At 46.6% G+C, this 17,595-nt stretch overlaps 1 protein-coding gene across 2 annotated transcripts in view; it reads left to right on the top strand.

The window, feature by feature from the left end:
• The window catches only part of LOC5571389 (mediator of RNA polymerase II transcription subunit 24), a 49,016-nt gene that overhangs the window by 31,162 nt on the left and 259 nt on the right, over positions 1-17,595 (top strand). For both annotated transcript variants that reach the window (XM_001653591.2, XM_021841712.1), the window contains exons 3-6: positions 3,190-3,276; positions 3,339-5,456; positions 5,521-5,633; positions 17,071-17,556. In XM_001653591.2, coding sequence (XP_001653641.1) covers positions 3,190-3,276; positions 3,339-5,456; positions 5,521-5,633; positions 17,071-17,556 — 2,804 coding nt within the window. The remainder of the gene's footprint in view (positions 1-3,189; positions 3,277-3,338; positions 5,457-5,520; positions 5,634-17,070; positions 17,557-17,595) is intronic.

Raw genomic sequence — 17,595 nt, 5'->3', positions numbered from 1 at the left:
TCAAACCAGGTTTAAGGCCTAAGCGGTGGTGAAGAAACCGCTTATTAGTCAGGTGAAGTAGAGGCAAAATGAATTTGGAATGATCTACGTGATTTTTCACGTATCAATGACGTTTGGATTTTTTTGAGTGTAACAACAGACACCTTCAAGTCCTTTTAGGACCTGGTCCATGACCTGTTGAAATAAGGCCGCGCTATAAGATGCTCCTTGCGGTAAACGATTGAAAGTGTAGAGACCTTTAATCGTATTGATTACAACCAATTTTTTTGAACGATCGGTTAGCTCAAGTTGTGTATATGCTTCAGTTAAATCCAATGAACAGAATACTTTACTACCTGCCAACGACGCAAAAATATCTTGAGCGAGTGGCAAAGGGTATGTGTCTGGAATTTTAACTTTATTCAAAGAAACCTTGCAATCTATAACCATACGTATTTCCCCATCTTTCTTCAGAATTGCGATTATTGGTGATGCCCATTCACTAGCATTGGTTGGAGATATTACACCTTGTTCTTCAAGCATGTTTAAATGATCTAAAAACTTTTCTTTAAGCTTGTATGGAACCTGATAAGCACGTTTAAAAATAGGTTTTTCTGATTTAAGAGTTAAATTAGCTTTAAATCCTTTAATTGTCTCATAAAAGTCCTTACTGAATACTTTTATGATTTTTTGTTGAATATTACCTATTGCATTTTCGAGTAATCTCTCAATTCCAAGATGGTTGATGATTGCAGAATTCAGAAACTGTGCCTTCCATTCTGGGTAAAAGGTCTCCAACCAATCTCGTCCTAAAAGAAGTGTAAAATCCTTGTCGCTTTTCAAAATGATCATCTTCTTTGAGCTTCTTAGTCCATTCAGTTGAACTTCAACCTGTAGCTGACCTGATACTATTAGCCTTGATCCGTTAACGACTACCAATCTTTTATTACACTGATCCAATGCAAAAGAACGAAATAGTTTTTTATACATCATTTGACTTATTACTGACACCGCGGAACCTGTATCGATTTCTAAAACAATCTCGTGACCTTGAACTACTGCTTTGACTAAACAAGGCTCGCTAACGTTATTTATTGCTCCGATTTTCAAACATTCTATATCAGAATTATCACTGGCATCGTCGATACGAATTCTGTTAAATTTGTCAAACGGCACTGATTCGGTCACTGATTCTTTCTGTTTCACGAATTTAACTGAATTTTTGTTAAGAAACCAACAGTTTTTCTTTATATGCCCTACACGTTTGCAATGATTACATACGGCCTTGCTGTGTCCATTCCACTCACGTTCACGGCCACTACGATAAAAACCAGTGCCTCTATCTCTACTTCTGGAGTGACTATCAGATCGATCTCTACTTCTGCTCCTAGAACGAAATCTACCGAACCTTCTGCTATTATATTCTTCATGCTTTTGACCTAGTCGATTTTTCACGGATAAAATCGCACCGGCGTCGTTCGGATCAACAATTTCCTTAGTTCTCTCTCCTGCTTCTTCGTGAGTTATAATCAATTTCTCTACCGCATCAACCGTTATCTCATCTTCCATAAGAATTTTACGCTGCAATTTCTTGTCACGGAGACCTATAATCAGCCTATCTCTCACCGCTTCATCTTTAAATTCTTTGAAATTACAGCTTTCCGCTAACAACTTTACCGCCTTTCTGCGTGTCCTTGATATTTGTTATAAAACTTGTATCTATGCATGAGAGCTGGTTCAGTTTTATCAAACCGACACTTAAGCTTATTTATCATTTCGTCATAATCCAAATCGTTAACATCTTTCTTGGGAAATAGCAATTTATTCTCATCGAAAACATCATCACCGCTTAGTGAAATAAACCACTGTTTCTTCTCATCCGGTTTAACTTTATTCAATTTACACATAATTTCGAAACGCTCTACATAATTACTAAACGATTTACCCGTATGGTAATGATCAATGGTCCCAATCATACCTGGTACCGACCTTTCGTATCGACCTGTATGCACAAATGCACTCTGTAAGCTACCAATGAAAAAAGGTGTTTACTCACGTTAGATGCTGGTCACTCACTCAAACGTTGCGAATGCAACTTCTCACTCGACTCACTACTCAGTTTCACCACCGACAATCTCGCAGTGGTCGTCTTCTCCTCTGTTACTTCTGCTCTGCTGTTTTGCTTGTCTCTCTCTTGTGTTTCGCGCTGGAGGTAGCTTTTACACTCCGTTCGATCTACTATCCGATTCCACCTAGCTGACACAAGTTCTCACGCACCTTGCTCAGCTAACCGGCATGCACTTCGCTCACTGATCTTTTCACATACGCTCGCCTCTCCTATCCAATGATGTCGCTTACTTCTCACTTAGAATTGCTCGCAGTCGCAGCTCATGGATTCTGCATAAACTTCTCTCCTCTCTCTGCTTCCTTCACTCTTCTCGGCTCTGTACAGAAGGCACCAACGGACAAAATGTCGATCGATTAATGATGATGACTGTGAAAAAAGTATCAAAATGGAGATTAGATGACACGCTATAGTAGAACAATAGATCTTGAAATAATGATAAATTTCACAATTTCAATCGGTATTCAAAATTTCACTAGCTGGAAATGCCTTTTTTACAATGGATCCTGTAGTCACAGATATGCTCAACAGATACTCTAGCAACTCCGCTTACAAGTTCACTGTTCGACTCAATATCTGCTCTACAAACTACTTACCGTAGCTCACACTGGAAATTTCCGTCTGAGATTCTCTTCACTTTCTCGTCGCCACTGTAAAGTTCACTAAATATCACTTATAATAATCCCCTCTTAGACTAAATAAACTTATTAATTGTATTAAACTTCTTTGTGATAATGCGATTTATAATAAAACTCTTAAATATTTGACTCCGCTCTTGAACCTCAAGCTCGAATAATCTACTTTATTCAGTTCATCTCGTCAGAGAGTTATCCATATGTCGTTTTTTTCGAAAAATGTACGTTTTATTCCATAGTCCAATCTACTGGTACATTACAACCATTGGTACCGGCAACCTAATTGAGATTCAAACTTTTTAGGTGCTTGTTTGTCTTAAATAGTCATACAGAAGTCTATCGGTACTAGAGTAGCGATCATGGCTTTTCCTTCAAGCTCAAGCTTAAACATTAACTGAAGTTAATAGATAATATCTAGCTTTCCTTTCTTTGCTTTACCAATAATTGCAGGTCCTAACACGTGGTGTAAGCGGAGATGTCTACAATTTGGCCGATTGCATTCTGCAGCAAGCAGTTGTTGGATCCGGCGCCAACACCGTAAGTCATTTAAAACCTTACCGATCAATCAATCTAATACATCTCTTTGTCCCGGTTTGCAGTTGTTCCTATCCTACCTGAAGCACTCGTTGTGCGCCCACCTGATCTCCCACGCGGCCGTGCTCAAGCGCATCTCCAAGTACGATCACTTCGAGATGCACCACTGCTTGATCGCGTTGCTCGAGTTCCTGGAGTCGATCATCGGTGGCGTGACGTGCCGCGGCAAGCAGGAGGAAGGCCTGCTGACCAAAGCAATGCTCTCGCTGGTCTACTGGTTGATGCAGATCTACGAGCACGCGATCGAGACGTTCAGCGAGAACCGATCGCTCACCACCGAGCAACAGGAAGTGGTGGAGAAAACGGCGAATGTGCTGGAGAAGATCGTGCAGAGTCAGTTCTTGTTGGGGGTGGTTTTCGTCGGAAAATTCGAGGACCCGGAACTGTTTGGAATGCTGGCGAAGAAATGTCTGGAGATCGAGAATTTGACGGTAAAGTCTGGGTTTGTTCCGCCAGTGGTTAGCCAAAAGAATGTAACGGTCAACGACTACATTCGGAAGGTGGCTAGTATTGAGACGGAAACGTTGGAGATTAAGGAATTCGATGGGAAGGGTGTGGAACCGATCACCTACTGCATGCAGCCGTTGATCGCGATCGATATTCTGTTCAATCCCAACTGCGACACCCAGATGTATGTGCTGGAGTTCCTGTCGATCCAAGCGCTGAAGGGTTTTCCGCTGTCTAGGCTGTACTGCGAGATTATCCGCGCTTGCTTGACATGCCTGAACAATGTGAGCGGAACTAGCAGGGAATCGTACATCTGCGCGTTCACGTTCATCAAAGTGCCGCAGATTATGCGTCAGATTCATCTACAAACGAGAGTGCTTACCCCGAACGACTTTGAAGATGCTAAGCTGGATTACTCGCCGGATGTCGTTGAGGCTTTTGAGCTGCTTCTGCAGGATTCCGCAATCTTGGACTTCATGGATGCCAAGTGCGCTTGCAATACGGTGGAATACTTGCTTAACGAGATGCTCAAGCACCACTTGATCAACGAGAAGTACTCAAAGCTGATCGCAGCCAAGCGGGACGGGATAACCAGCAGTTTGCAGAAGCTCGATTTGAACACTAATCAGCATTCGATAGTGAAGTTTGTTCTGCGAGCAGAGCCTCCCTTGGTCGGTATTCTGAAGACCCTCAGCTCCGATTACAACAAGGTTCAGGAGGCCTTGCTCGGGATGCTTTGCCAGGTGCTGTCCGGTAACAGTTTCGAGCTGATTCTGTCCGTCGCCACCGTTGAGGGGAAACTCAAAACCTTCGTCGCGGGATTGATCAAATGCAACGAGAATTCCAAGCAGGTCCCCGGGGAAATGGGAAAACCTGCGATGACCCGGGCAGCTCTGTTCGACGTGTCCTTCCTGATGTTGGTCTTCATCGTGCAGAATTACGGTTCGGAGGGGGTCCTGACCGACGGCACGGATTCTTTCTTCGAGAAGTGGGTCCGAGAATGCATGGTAGAGAAGCACAAGTCCAAATCTCCAATGAACATGGTCAAGCTCTGTGACCAGAATAAGGTCGATGAGCTCATCGTGAGTCTGAATTCTCCGGACGGCTTGAAGGCGACTTCCCTCAAGTGGCAGGAAATTTGCGCAAACATTCCCGGTCTGCTCTATCAGGTACTTCTCGCGTGGGAAAACGAAACCCTTTCCACGGGGGAGATCAAGAAGTTCCTGGACAGCCTCAAGTCCAGGTTCTGCTGTTTCTCGATTTGTGCCACGTCATGGCTGTGCGCATACATGCAAATCATCCGCCAGGATGAACTCCTGAAACCGATGAATATGATTCAACAGTTCGTGACCAACATCAGCTCCGAGGAGATGATGCAGCAGGAATACCTGAAGGAACGCCTTGGACTAACGGTGCAGATCATCCGCAAGATGCAGATCGACTTCCAACGACTGCCGGTGGCCAGTCCCAAGATGAGAAACCAGCTGCAGTCGCAGAGTTTGGTTTCGCAGGCCCCGCTGGAAGAGCAGTTCGAGGAGGTGTGGAAGGGAGTGCTGGAGAAGGGCTGGCTGCCAATCGAGGCGACGCTGGCGCTGGAGAATTTGCTGCAGTCTTGCGGGCCGTTCTGGCTGGTGGATAAACTGGTGCAGCAAATTTTCCACTGCAAATATATCAGGGTAGGTGGCGGTGTGTTTGTTTGCAGGAGGTAATTTGTGCTTAAATGAATGCTTTATCTTACAGGAGATGAATAAAACTATGGATATCGTTTTTGCGATCATGCATTTGGATATAGAACGTTGTACCATTGCACTGCTCTCTCAGCTGGTCCCGATGATGCTGCTCAACAAACTACAGTGAGTATTTGAACAACAACTTATACAACTTATATGACCGTTAGTCATTTTGATGTAACTCTATTCAAGTCTAACGTAAGTTTGAGAATTCAATTCCTGTCGGGATCTTCTGGTGTATTCCTCCCAATACCCCTGAAAGATTTTCGGCAGATTCCTTCAGTTTGTACAACCCGTAGTAGATTTCAGTTAAAGTCCTTAAATTATTCCTGTAACAGGACTAGTAGCGAGTCATTTTTTAGGGACTTGCTCACTCAGGATCGTGGCACTTAGGAAGATGGCATCTTCGACAAAGTTGTTTAATAATTCAAGAGACACCAACCTTGCAAGGATCTAGAGATATGAAAGGATGACAGTCATACAACGGTCAAGTCTTGTCCACTATATATGATACATTCCTTCCTTCCTTCTGGCGTTACGTCTCCACTGGGACAGAGCCTGCTTCTCAGCTTAGTGTTCTTATGAGCACTTCCACAGTCATTAACTGAGAGCTTACTATGCCAATGACCATTTTTGCATGCGTATATCGTGTAGAAGGTACGAAGATACTCTATGCCCTGGGAAGTCGAGAAAATTTCCAACCCGAAACGACCCTCGACCGGTGGGATTCGAACCCACGACCCTCAGCTTAGTCATGCTGAATAACTGCGCGTTTACCGCTACGGCTATCTGGGCCGATACATTAGACTGATGCAAATTTTGATGTTTTTGCTCGCCTATGCTTCAACGATGTCAACTATGGTGAAAATCAGTTTCCTAAAATTTGAAGTGATTTGGAAGAAATTTGGTTGTACACACGCCATTTAAAGTTTATATGGAAATTATCATGGGAAAGGCAAATCTTTTGTGTTCAGCCCTCTATCTCTTCGTATTTTAGGGACGATTCAAATATATATGACGTCCGTCGTTTTTTGAGATTTCTAGACTCCCCCTCCCCGCTCTGTCACGCTTTTTCCGATACTTTCTACACGTACTGTCACACTTTCGTAGAAACACACAACCCCCCAACCTAACAAATTTTGGTATAATTGTGCTACAATTTCTGTACAGCCTTTGGTTTAAGACTGTGGCAATTGTCTTTCATAAAAGTATGGATAAAATGATAGTGACCTAAATTAGAAGCGTGCGAAAAATATGGTAGCATCACGGCAGGCTAATTCTCGTAAGAATCCCTGTTTTTACTCTTGAAAGAAAGTAAGAAGGGATTCTCATAGAATTACTTGGAGGTGTCTTCAGGGAAGTTCCCGTTCGAGTCCTAGGATGATTCCTATAATATAACTTCAAATCCTGTTAAATGATTTCCGAAAAAAATTGTAAATATATTCCCGAAATATCTCGCATATGCTTTCAAAATGCTTTTACAAATTAAAAAAATTGAGAAATTTCTTAAGGTATGTTTAAAATTGCATATTTCATCAACAATCTTAGAGACATTTTTCAAGGAAGGGATTTTAGGAGAAGTTTTTTCATGCAATGCCCTCTCCCCTGGCTACGCTCACGTCAAATTCTCAAGTGCCTTGTAAAGAGTTCATTAAAAGGCCCAGAAAGAACTTACGCAGATCATTCAAATAATTTTCTAAAGAACACGGGAAGATTTCACAAAAGATCTTCGCAAGGCTCTGGTAAGTAAGTTATTAGGAATCTTAGGTCCAAGTATTAATCAAGATTCTTGTTATGTCCGGATTACTTCCGGAATGAAAAGAGCTTGACTTTTACTGCTACAATTAAATGTTAATTTATTGGAAGTCAAACAACTAATGAAGACTGAGGTGTCAGTCGGTGCCCTTATATAGTCATACAAGGGTTGCTGTGATTAAAAATATACAATTTTGAGATTGGTTGTTTCCATGGTGTTGTGATAACAACTGGGACCCAACATTTCCCCCCTTAAGGTTTCATCATCCAATATGGCTTGAACCGGGCTGGAAGTTGAATCATGCGCCGTCCTCTCTCCAGGATTGGTGTAGTCGGTTGGGCTGCTACATCCGTTGCAACTGGAGCTGCATTCGGAGTTTCGTCCTCGGCTGGTTCGTCTATGGACCCGTCGTTGCTTCTGGCTTCATCCTCTGAGAAATCTTCCGTCAGGTAGGATATATCTGGGCTGGCCGTCAGTGGTTCTTCGAACTGCTGCGGCACTGGAAGTTCGTCCTGAATGCCGGTTGGCGAAGTCTCTACTGGAGTTGGGAGTCCGAAACCATCGAAGAATATCGATAGTGGAGAAGGCTGACTTGCTGAACTGCTTTCCTGAACACGTGTCTTTAGCTGGTTGGCATGCGACCGTATCAAGCGATGTCTCTCCTCAAGGAACACATTGTAGTTTACAGATCCAATCTTCTCGATGACGGTTGCTGGTTCCCACTGCCAGGAGTTTGCTTGATAAACCTTGACGAACACGGTATCTCCGTGCTGGAAACCTCTCTTGACTGCGCCGTGCTTCCGGTTGAAAGCGTCGTTTTGCTTCGTCCTGTCTCTGGATATGATTTCTCCTTCGCTTCTGCTTGGCTTGTGTAATGATGAAACGGTGCGAAGCGGTCTGCCGAACATCATCTCGGCCGGTGATTTGTCGTCCAGGTCACTAGATGGAGTGGAGCGGTAAACCTGCAGGAATGTGACCAAAGCTTCTTCTAGTGTATCTCCCCCTGAACGGATTTTCCGAAGGCTTCTCTTCAGGGTATCCACGAATCTTTCGGCTAGGCCATTTGATTGTGGATGATACGGAGCGATGCGAATGTGGCGGATACCTTGACTGGTACAGAAACTCTGGAATTCGTGGCTTGAGAACTGGGTGCCGTTGTCCGAAACGATTACCACTGGAACGCCGAATGTTGCGAAGGTTTGATTCAGCAGTTTGATCGTGGCTTTCGTTGTCGTCGATTTGGTTACGTGCACCTCGGGCCACTTGGAATAAGGATCCGCTATTACCAGGAAGTAGACCCCATCTACTGGACATGCATAGTCAATATGGATCCTCGACCAGGGTTTGGAAGGAACGGGCCAGAATTCCAGTGTCGTCTTGGTAGAAGTCTTGCCTGCAGTCGAACACGGGTTGCAGCGCTTGACGAAATCTTCAATTTCGCTATCGATGCCGGGCCAGTACACAAAGCTTCGTGCAATCGCCTTCATCCGGACCATTCCCGGATGTCCTCGATGGAACTGTTGCAGAATCCTTCGTCGGAACTCGTCGGGGACGACGACTCTGTCGCCGAACATGATGCAACCGTCGACAACGCTGAGCGATTCTCGGCGTTGGAAGTAGGATTGAACTGCAGCGGGAAGATTCTTGGAGCAGCTGCGAAAGAAACAGGTACCTTCTCGGCGGCGTCGGAAAGGATGCTTACCAGATCTTCCTCGAGGCTGAGTGTTGCAATGACGTATTCTTCCTCGGGTTGCTTGGTTCGGTCGATCAGTCGGGACAACAGGTCTGCACATCCGAACTCGCTTGTAGACACATGTTGAATCTCGAAGTCGTAGTTCAGCATAGTGAGTGCCCACCGTTGAAGTCGATTCGCAGTGTGTAGCGGAATGCCCTTCTTGGAACCGAAGATGAACAGGAGGGGTTTGTGGTCGGTCAGCAGTATGAAATGTCGTCCCAACAAATATTTGTGGAATTTCGTCACCGCATATACCAACGCGAGAACCTCCTTCTCAGGTTGTCCATAGTTACGCTCCGCGGGTGCGAGCGTTCTCGAAGCGTTTTGCACCGCCTTCATTCTGCCATCAGGGAATTGATGAAAGATGACTGCCCCGATGCCAGTGCTTGATGCGTCCGCTGCCACGACGATTGGAAGCTTGGGATCGTAATGCATCAGGAGCAGATTTGATTGAAGCGTCGCCTTGAACTGGTCGAAAGATTTCTGGCATTCCGGAGTCCATCGCCATTTCACGTCCTTCTTCAGCAGCTGGTCCATCGGATGGCGCAGTTCGTGAATATTGCGCACGAACCTGCCGTAGAAGTTAATCGCACCCAGGTACGATCGAAGTTCGGAGACATTGGTTGGCGGTGGGAGTGCAACGATAGCCTTCACTTTTTCGGGGTCTGGACGGATGCCTCGTTGGTCCACGATATGTCCCAAATAACCGAGTTGTGTTTGGAAGAAGTGGCACTTCTCGGCTTTGACGTGGAAGCCATACTCCTTTAGTCGCTGGAAGAGTAGGTTGAGTGAAGCTGCGTGTGACTTCATGTCCTTTCCGAACACGATGACATCGTCGATGAAAGAGCGGACGCCAGGTATGCCCGCAATCATTCCATCCACCACACGTTGGAATGCACCAGGTGCTGATTTCACTCCGGGGGCCAGGCGATTGAAACGAAACAACCCACGATGCGTGTTGATGGTGAGCAGCTTTTTGGACTCTTCATCCACCTCGAGCTGCAGGTACGCATCGGAGAGATCTATTACGCTGAAAACGTTGCTGCCGTTGAGTTGGGCGAAGATTTCCTCCGGTGTTGGAAGCGGATAGTGGTTGGGTTCCAACGCTTTGTTGAGTCCCGTCGAGTAGTCCGCACAGATGCGAACTCGGCCGTTCGGTTTACGCACTGCAACAATGGGAGCAGCCCATTCGGAGAAGTCGACAGGTTCGATGATGCCCAACGTTTGCAACCGTGTGATTTCGGCATCGACCATCGGAATCGTGTTGAAGGGAACTGGTCGCTTGGGACAGAAAACAGGTTTGGCATTTGGTTTTAGAAAAAGCTTTACCTTCATTTTCTTGCAGTGTCCCAGTGAATCGTTGAAAACATCCGCGTGCTTCGTTCGGAATTCACGGATCTGTTGGTCGACCGACTTCGCCGTTACTTGCTTGCAGACGGAGTCGAGGGGAACCGACCACAGCTCGAAAAGCTCAATCCAATCGATGCCTAACAGATTGAGGTTGGCAGCCGTCGTAACGAAACATCTTCCCCGAGCAGTTTTGCCGTTGATGCTGACGTCGCACTGGAACTCACCCATCAGATGAAGCGGTTCACCCGACGCGTTGATTGCTTGGATCGTTGGTTTTTTCATCGGAGGGTTGCCCAAACAGTTCCACGTTTGCTTTGAGATCACGGTGATGTCACTTGCCGTGTCCAGTTGCAGCTTGGTAGCAACGCCGTTGATAAAGGTTGGCACGTACTTACGCTTGCTGGAACTTTCAGCGATGTGGTTCACGATGTACACCCCTCTGGCTTTGGCTTTTCGGGGTTTGCTTGATTTGTTTGCTGGGTTTGGCTTGGCATGTGTTTTCTCCTCCCCGGATGAAACTGATTTCGGTTTGGAAAAACAGCCACAATAGCCTTCCTTGTGGCCAATCCGGTTGCACTGCTTGCACTGGTGGTTGAAAAATGGGCAATCGCGCACAAAGTGCATCTGTCCGCATTGCCAACAAGGACTACGAGGTGATTTACCTTCCATTTTTGAAGACTGCTGATGAGAGTTTCCTTTTTTCTCCTGGACCGCGTGGACCGATGGTTTCGAACATGATTGGCGCTCGATCATCGATGTGTCCGCCTTGAGATTGACGAGCCGCTGATAGTCGTCGATCAGGGTTTGGAGAGTGACGGGAGCTTCTGCTGTTTCGCCTTCGATTCGGGAAAGTAGCCTGGCTCGAATGTCTGCGTTAGAATGACCTTTGAGGCCACACACAAACACCAAGCATTTGAATTGGTCGATCTTCATGTTCTTGAAATCGAAATCCTCGCATGCACGGTTCACCTTCCCTCCGTACGTGATGATGTCGTTCGCTTCTGACTTGACTAGCTGGAGACACTGGTACCGCTTATTGAAGATGGAGGTCTGCACGTCGAAAATTTTCGAGAGGGTTTCGACAGTGCTGGCAAAATCGACGTCTTTGGTCACATTCCTGCAGGATGTAGTTGACGTACCGACTGTGTGACGGCGTGTCCAACTTTCTCAGCAGCAGGCGCACCTTGGCAGCATCGTCCAGATTCCTGGCATCCGTCTCGAACAGGTCCGTGTACCGGCTGTACCACTTGTCAAAAGTGACTCCGTTTTCCGCGTCGAACGAAAATTCACTGATGTTGGTTGCCAAGGCCTCGAGTGTTTGCTCCGGGTTGCTAGGGGTTGGTGTTGGTTGCGCTAGCTTCTGCAGGAGCTCTGCCATTTGGAGTACTGCTTGCTGTCGTTGTTCCATCCGTTCCATTGCTTCCCTGGGGTTCTTGAATACTCGTCGCCAAATTGTTATGTCCGGATTACTTCCGGAATGAAAAGAGCTTGACTTTTACTGCTACAATTAAATGTTAATTTATTGGAAGTCAAATAACTAATGAAGACTGAGGTGTCAGTCGGTGCCCTTATATAGTCATACAAGGGTTGCTGTGATTAAAAATATACAATTTTGAGATTGGTTGTTTCCATGGTGTTGTGATAACAACTGGGACCCAACAATTCTCGAAAGAATCTACTCAGAACATGGTAAGAATTTTCTATGTCTAATTAATCTGCTAAGAGCTTAACACTGCTACCAAGGCACCGATTTGCAACCAAGCAAGCCTTGGAAGACGGCGTCGCTAGGAGGAGAAAATATTTCAGTTGTCCTGTATTAGCTTTTGACAAGAATAGACGTAATTAGCAATTACTCCAGCTCTTTTCATTCCCACCGATCATAACAATTTTTGGCGACGAGTTTTGAAGTCCTGAAGATTTTGCAAGCGAAAATCGATGTCTCGAAGCGAAAATCCGGACGGTACTCAAGATGGAAATTCTGGCGGAGGAGGAGATGTCGTGCCAACAGGTTCGTTGTCGGAAGTGATGCGTCAGATGGCAATCCAGAACACCCGTCTGATGGCCCTCTTGGAACAATTCACCGGAGGAACACAACCAGCACTGCAGCGAAGCGCTCCAGAGCACATCATCGAATCCCTGTCATCCGCAATCAAAGAATTTCATTTCGACCCGGAAAACGGACTAACATTCGACCGCTGGTTTTCAAAATATGAAGATCTCTTCAGGCAGGACGGCAGAAACCTGGACGACCCGGCGAAAGTGCGGCTATTGCTGCGCAGCCTTAGCGTTCCAGTTCACGAGAAGTTTTTGAATTATCTCCTGCCAAGTCACCCACGCGATTTTACCTTCGATCAAGTTGTGGAGAAGTTGAAGGCTATTTTTGGACAGCAAAAGTCGTTATTCAGTAAGCGATACGACTGCCTGCAGCTCATCAAGAGTGAAGCCGATGATTTCGTCACGTACGCTGGGGTCGTCAACCGGCAGTGCGAGGAGTTTGAACTACAGAAGCTTTCCGTCAATCAATTCAAAAGCCTTGTGTTCATTTGCGGATTGAAGTCAGCGAAGGACTCTGATGTCAGGACTCGACTTTTGTCAAAACTCGAGTCTGATGCAGCCGACACCAACATTGAAGGCCTAGTGACCGAATGCCAGCGTCTATCAAACTTGAAGCATGATACGGCGTTGGTCGAGAAGAAGCATTCATCTTCAGCAGTTCAAGCGGTCCGACAATCGAAGACAAAGTCAAGCAGCCACTCAAAATCGTCAACAGCAGACAGTAAAGTTCCACCATCTCCATGCTGGCAGTGTGGATCCATGCATTTTGTGAAGGATTGCCTGTTCTCTCAACACACCTGCAAGCAATGTGGAAAAATGGGCCATAAGGAAGGATACTGCAGCTGTTCGTCGAAGTCTTCTGCACCAACGTCCGCAAGCGACAAGAAGGTCAGCAAGAAAGGCAAGAAAACTCAAATGAAAACTATTCAAACCGTTAAGCATATCCAGAGCCGAAGGAGGTACGTAACCGTCACATTCAACGGAACTCAAGCAAAGTTGCAGCTAGACTGCGGCTCCGACATCACGGTGGTCTCACAAGAAACCTGGGAGAAGATTGGTCAACCGACCGTCAAACCGACTCAAATGGAGGCAACAACTGCATCCGGAGAATCCCTGGAGTTGGTGGGTGAGTTCACTTCAACAGTCACAATCAGCAACGTCACTCGGGAAGATCGCTGCTACATCACTTCGGTCAAGGATCTCAATGTGATTGACCTAGACTGGATGGACGCTTTCGATCTGTGGTCGAAACCGCTTGCTGCACATTGCAAAAAAGTGAAGCTTTCAAACCTACCTCGTGATGAACAGTATTTCCCAGCTCGATATCCTGAAGTCTTCCAGGAAGGATTAGGTCTCTGCACCAAAACTCAAATTAGTCTGAATGTGAAGCCAGATGCGCAGCCAGTTTACCGGCCCAGGCGGCCAGTTCCATTCCATGCCACTGAAAAGGTCGAAGAGGAATTGGACCGACTTCAACGTTTGGACATCATAACACCCACCGATTTTTCGGACTGGGCAGCTCCGATAGTTGTCGTCAAGAAGCCAGGCGGAAAGGTCCGCATTTGCGCCGACTACTCCACCGGACTCAATGCAGCTCTAGAAGCGAACCAGTACCCGCTACCAACGCCAGATGAAATCTTCGCCAAGCTCGCCGGCAAACGCGTGTTCAGCATCATTGATCTTTCCGACGCGTACCTTCAAGTAGAAGTGGACGATGAAGCGAAAAAAATGCTGACAATCAACACCCATCGTGGCTTGTTCCGATTCAACCGTTTGGCACCAGGAGTGAAATCAGCACCAGGCGCATTCCAGCAGCTGATGGCGAAGATGACAGCAAGCCTGGAGGGAATCGACGTTTTCCTTGATGACATCATCGTTCACAGCGAGAACGAAGAGAAACATTTTGCTGCTCTCAACGCACTCTTCAAGCGACTACGTGAGTATGGCTTTCGTTTACGCTTAGAAAAATGCCGATTCAACCAGAAGGAGATCAAGTACCTCGGTCACATTGTTGACGCAAATGGAATCCGACCCGATCCAGCGAAGGTTTCAGCGATAGTCCAGATGCCAGCTCCGACGGACGTTACAACCCTACGATCGTTTCTTGGCGCCGTTAACTTCTACGGGAAATTTGTACGAGAGATGCACCAACTACGCCATCCTCTGGACAACCTATTGAAGAAGGACGTCAAATTCATCTGGAGCCAGGAATGTCAACATGCGTTTTCGGATATCAAGTGTGTCCTGCAATCGAATCTGCTCCTCACCCATTACAATCCGGAGCACGAAATCATTGTAGCTGGTGACGCATCCAAGACGGGTATTGGAGTCGTTATAATGCATCGCTTACCCAACGGAAGCATCAAAGCGGTTTCTCATGCAGCCAAATCGCTCAATCAAGCCGAACAAAATTACAGCCAGATTGAGAAGGAGGCCCTTGCGCTAGTATTTGTCTGTACAAAATTCCATCGTATGCTCTAGGGTAGACGATTCACGCTTCAAACTGACCATCAACCGCTCCTGAAAGTTTTCGGATCGAAGAAAGGGATTCCGGTACACACCGCAAACCGTCTTCAGCGATGTGCGCTCACACTCTTGGGATACGATTTTGCGATCGAGTACGTTTCTACACAGAATTTTGGGTACGCAGATGTCTTGTCGCGTCTCATCAACAACCACGAGAAGCCAGATGAGGAAGCAGTAATCGCAATGGTTCGAGTCGAAGATGATGTCAGTTCCAGTTTGCAAGATACTCTACAAAACCTCCCTGTCACTTCCAAGATGGTTCAAGACGCTACAGCTAAAGATCCAGTACTGCAGAAGGTTTCATCCTACATCAAAAATGGGTGGCCAGCGCGAGCTGAAGCTGTTCCAGACGAGGTAAAACCTTATTTTGGTCATCGAGAGTCCTATTCATTGATCGGAGGCTGCGTGATGATGGTGGATCGAGTCGTTATTCCAAAGTGCTTTCAAAAACGTATCTTGAAGAGAATTCACGATGGTCATCCCGGAATCGAACGCTCGAAAGCGAGTGCTCGAGGAATTGTTTTCTGGCCACGAATCGACAACGATATTGCTGACTACGTCCGCCGATGCTCAAGTTGCGCCAGTGCTGCCAAGTCCCCTCCACAAGCCAATCCACAACCGTGGCCGGATGCGGATGGTCCATGGCAACGGCTACATTTGGATTTTGCTGGTCCATTGGATGGATTTTACTATCTGGTCGTTGTGGACTCAAGTACGAAATGGCCAGAAATTCTGCAGACGCGATCTCCGACAAACTCAACTACAATCTTTTTCCTCCGCGAATGTTTCGCCCGATTCGGCATACCAACGGTAATCGTGACAGACAACGGAAGTCAATTCGTCAGTGCCGAGTTCCGGAAATTCTGCGAGGAGTTAGGAATCGTTCATTTCCGCACAGCGCCGTATCACCCGCAATCAAATGGCCAAGCGGAACGATTTGTTGACACTCTCAAGCGCTCTTTGAAGAAAATCATTGGGGGAGGAGAGACTTCAACAGCAACAGCACTCCAAACGTTCCTGCACATCTACAGATCCACACCATCCGCTGTTCTGGGAGGAGAATCACCGGACAAGAAGATGCTCGGACGTTCCATGAGGACCACATTGGACCTTCTACGTCCCACGTACCAGCCCGTCAGAGAAACCCCGAAACCCAACCGAAAGTTTGAAGCTGGAACCGCAGTCTACGCCAAAGTACATTCTTCCAACGAAGTCTGGAAGTGGATGCCAGGTGTTGTCATCGAAAGAATTGGTAATGTCAACTACAACATCCTCCTTGATCACCAAATTGGCCGACGAAAGGTGCTACGATCCCACATTGACCAGTTGAAGATCCGTTCCGGCGAGGACATTGAAACAGAGCGACCAGTTCCATTGAACATTCTAATCCAGGATTTCGGTCTTCACCAACAAGCAGAACCCGAACAGCAATCCCAGTCGTGCATTGGTAATGATGCGACCATCGTTCCCGTTCAACAACCTCATGGTTCCGGCGATCAAAGAGGCCATGTTACCGAACCACATTTAGAATCCGTGGTGAATGATTCGCTACCAGCTGAGGATCCAAGTGAGGATGAAGAATTTGATGAAACGCTCCTGGAAGATTTGCAGCGAGAACCACCGTCGTATTCAACACCTTTGCAGCAGCAACTGCCAACTCAACGTCCTCAGCGATCCGTGCGTCCACCGAAGAAGTTTGATGAGTACATCCGGTACTAACCAAAAGGGGGAGATGCTACCAAGGCACCGATTTGCAACCAAGCAAGCCTTGGAAGACGGCGTCGCTAGGAGGAGAAAATATTTCAGTTGTCCTGTATTAGCTTTTGACAAGAATAGACGTAATTAGCAATTACTCCAGCTCTTTTCATTCCCACCGATCATAACAAACACAGAGTCCGTTAAAGAACTCCCAAGCAAGATCTTGCTGTTAGTATATCTATGTAATCTATTTAATTATTCGTCCCTTCTCAATTTAGTGTTCAATGACTTGATAACTAAGAGCTTTTTTGTATGAAGACAATCTAAGCTCAGAGAGTCGAAAATATGTTTAAGCCTAAAAATCTTCTATCCTTTGGATTTTGAACCCGCACTCCTTAGCACAACTGATAGCCATGTGTATTTAACTTTTTCTATTCTAGAATATCGGAAATCGTCGATCCGTTCTCCAGAGTTCTGGCCAAACTGTGCGTCTACTGCATTGTGGCCACCATGGAAGCCCCGGCCGTGCCCACCAAGAAGCGTTCCCGCGCAGCCATCACTGCCGAAGGCGACGAACTGGACACGCTCTGCTCCACGCCCAAAATGCGCAAGATCGGTTCCGAGTCGTGCGACTCCAGTTCCAGTGATTTCATGCTGGAACAGGTGCTGGCTGCCCGGGACAACCCGGCGCCGTTGAAGGAACCGCTGCAGGGCTGCCTGCAGACACTTTTCCGCACCTTTTCCCAGTACATCGTGTCGGATGAGCTCTCGCCGAAGATCTTCTTCATGTTCCAGCTGCTGTCGCTGCTGGTCGAGGTGGGCAAGGACCGGATCAAGCCGGTTTTGAAGTTGATCCCCAACGGGCTGATCCAGAACATGATGAAGATCAACGCCACGGACGATATGACCGTTGGGTTCATTCTAAGGTATAATAGAGGGTTTGCTCTATCTTGAAATATTCTGAA

The sequence above is a fragment of the Aedes aegypti genome, chromosome 2, assembly GCF_002204515.2.
Source record: "Aedes aegypti strain LVP_AGWG chromosome 2, AaegL5.0 Primary Assembly, whole genome shotgun sequence".
In the NCBI taxonomy this organism is placed as follows: domain Eukaryota; kingdom Metazoa; phylum Arthropoda; class Insecta; order Diptera; family Culicidae; genus Aedes; species Aedes aegypti.
Note: the sequence above shows the minus strand (reverse complement) of the source record. Positions and strands in the feature narration are given on the sequence as shown.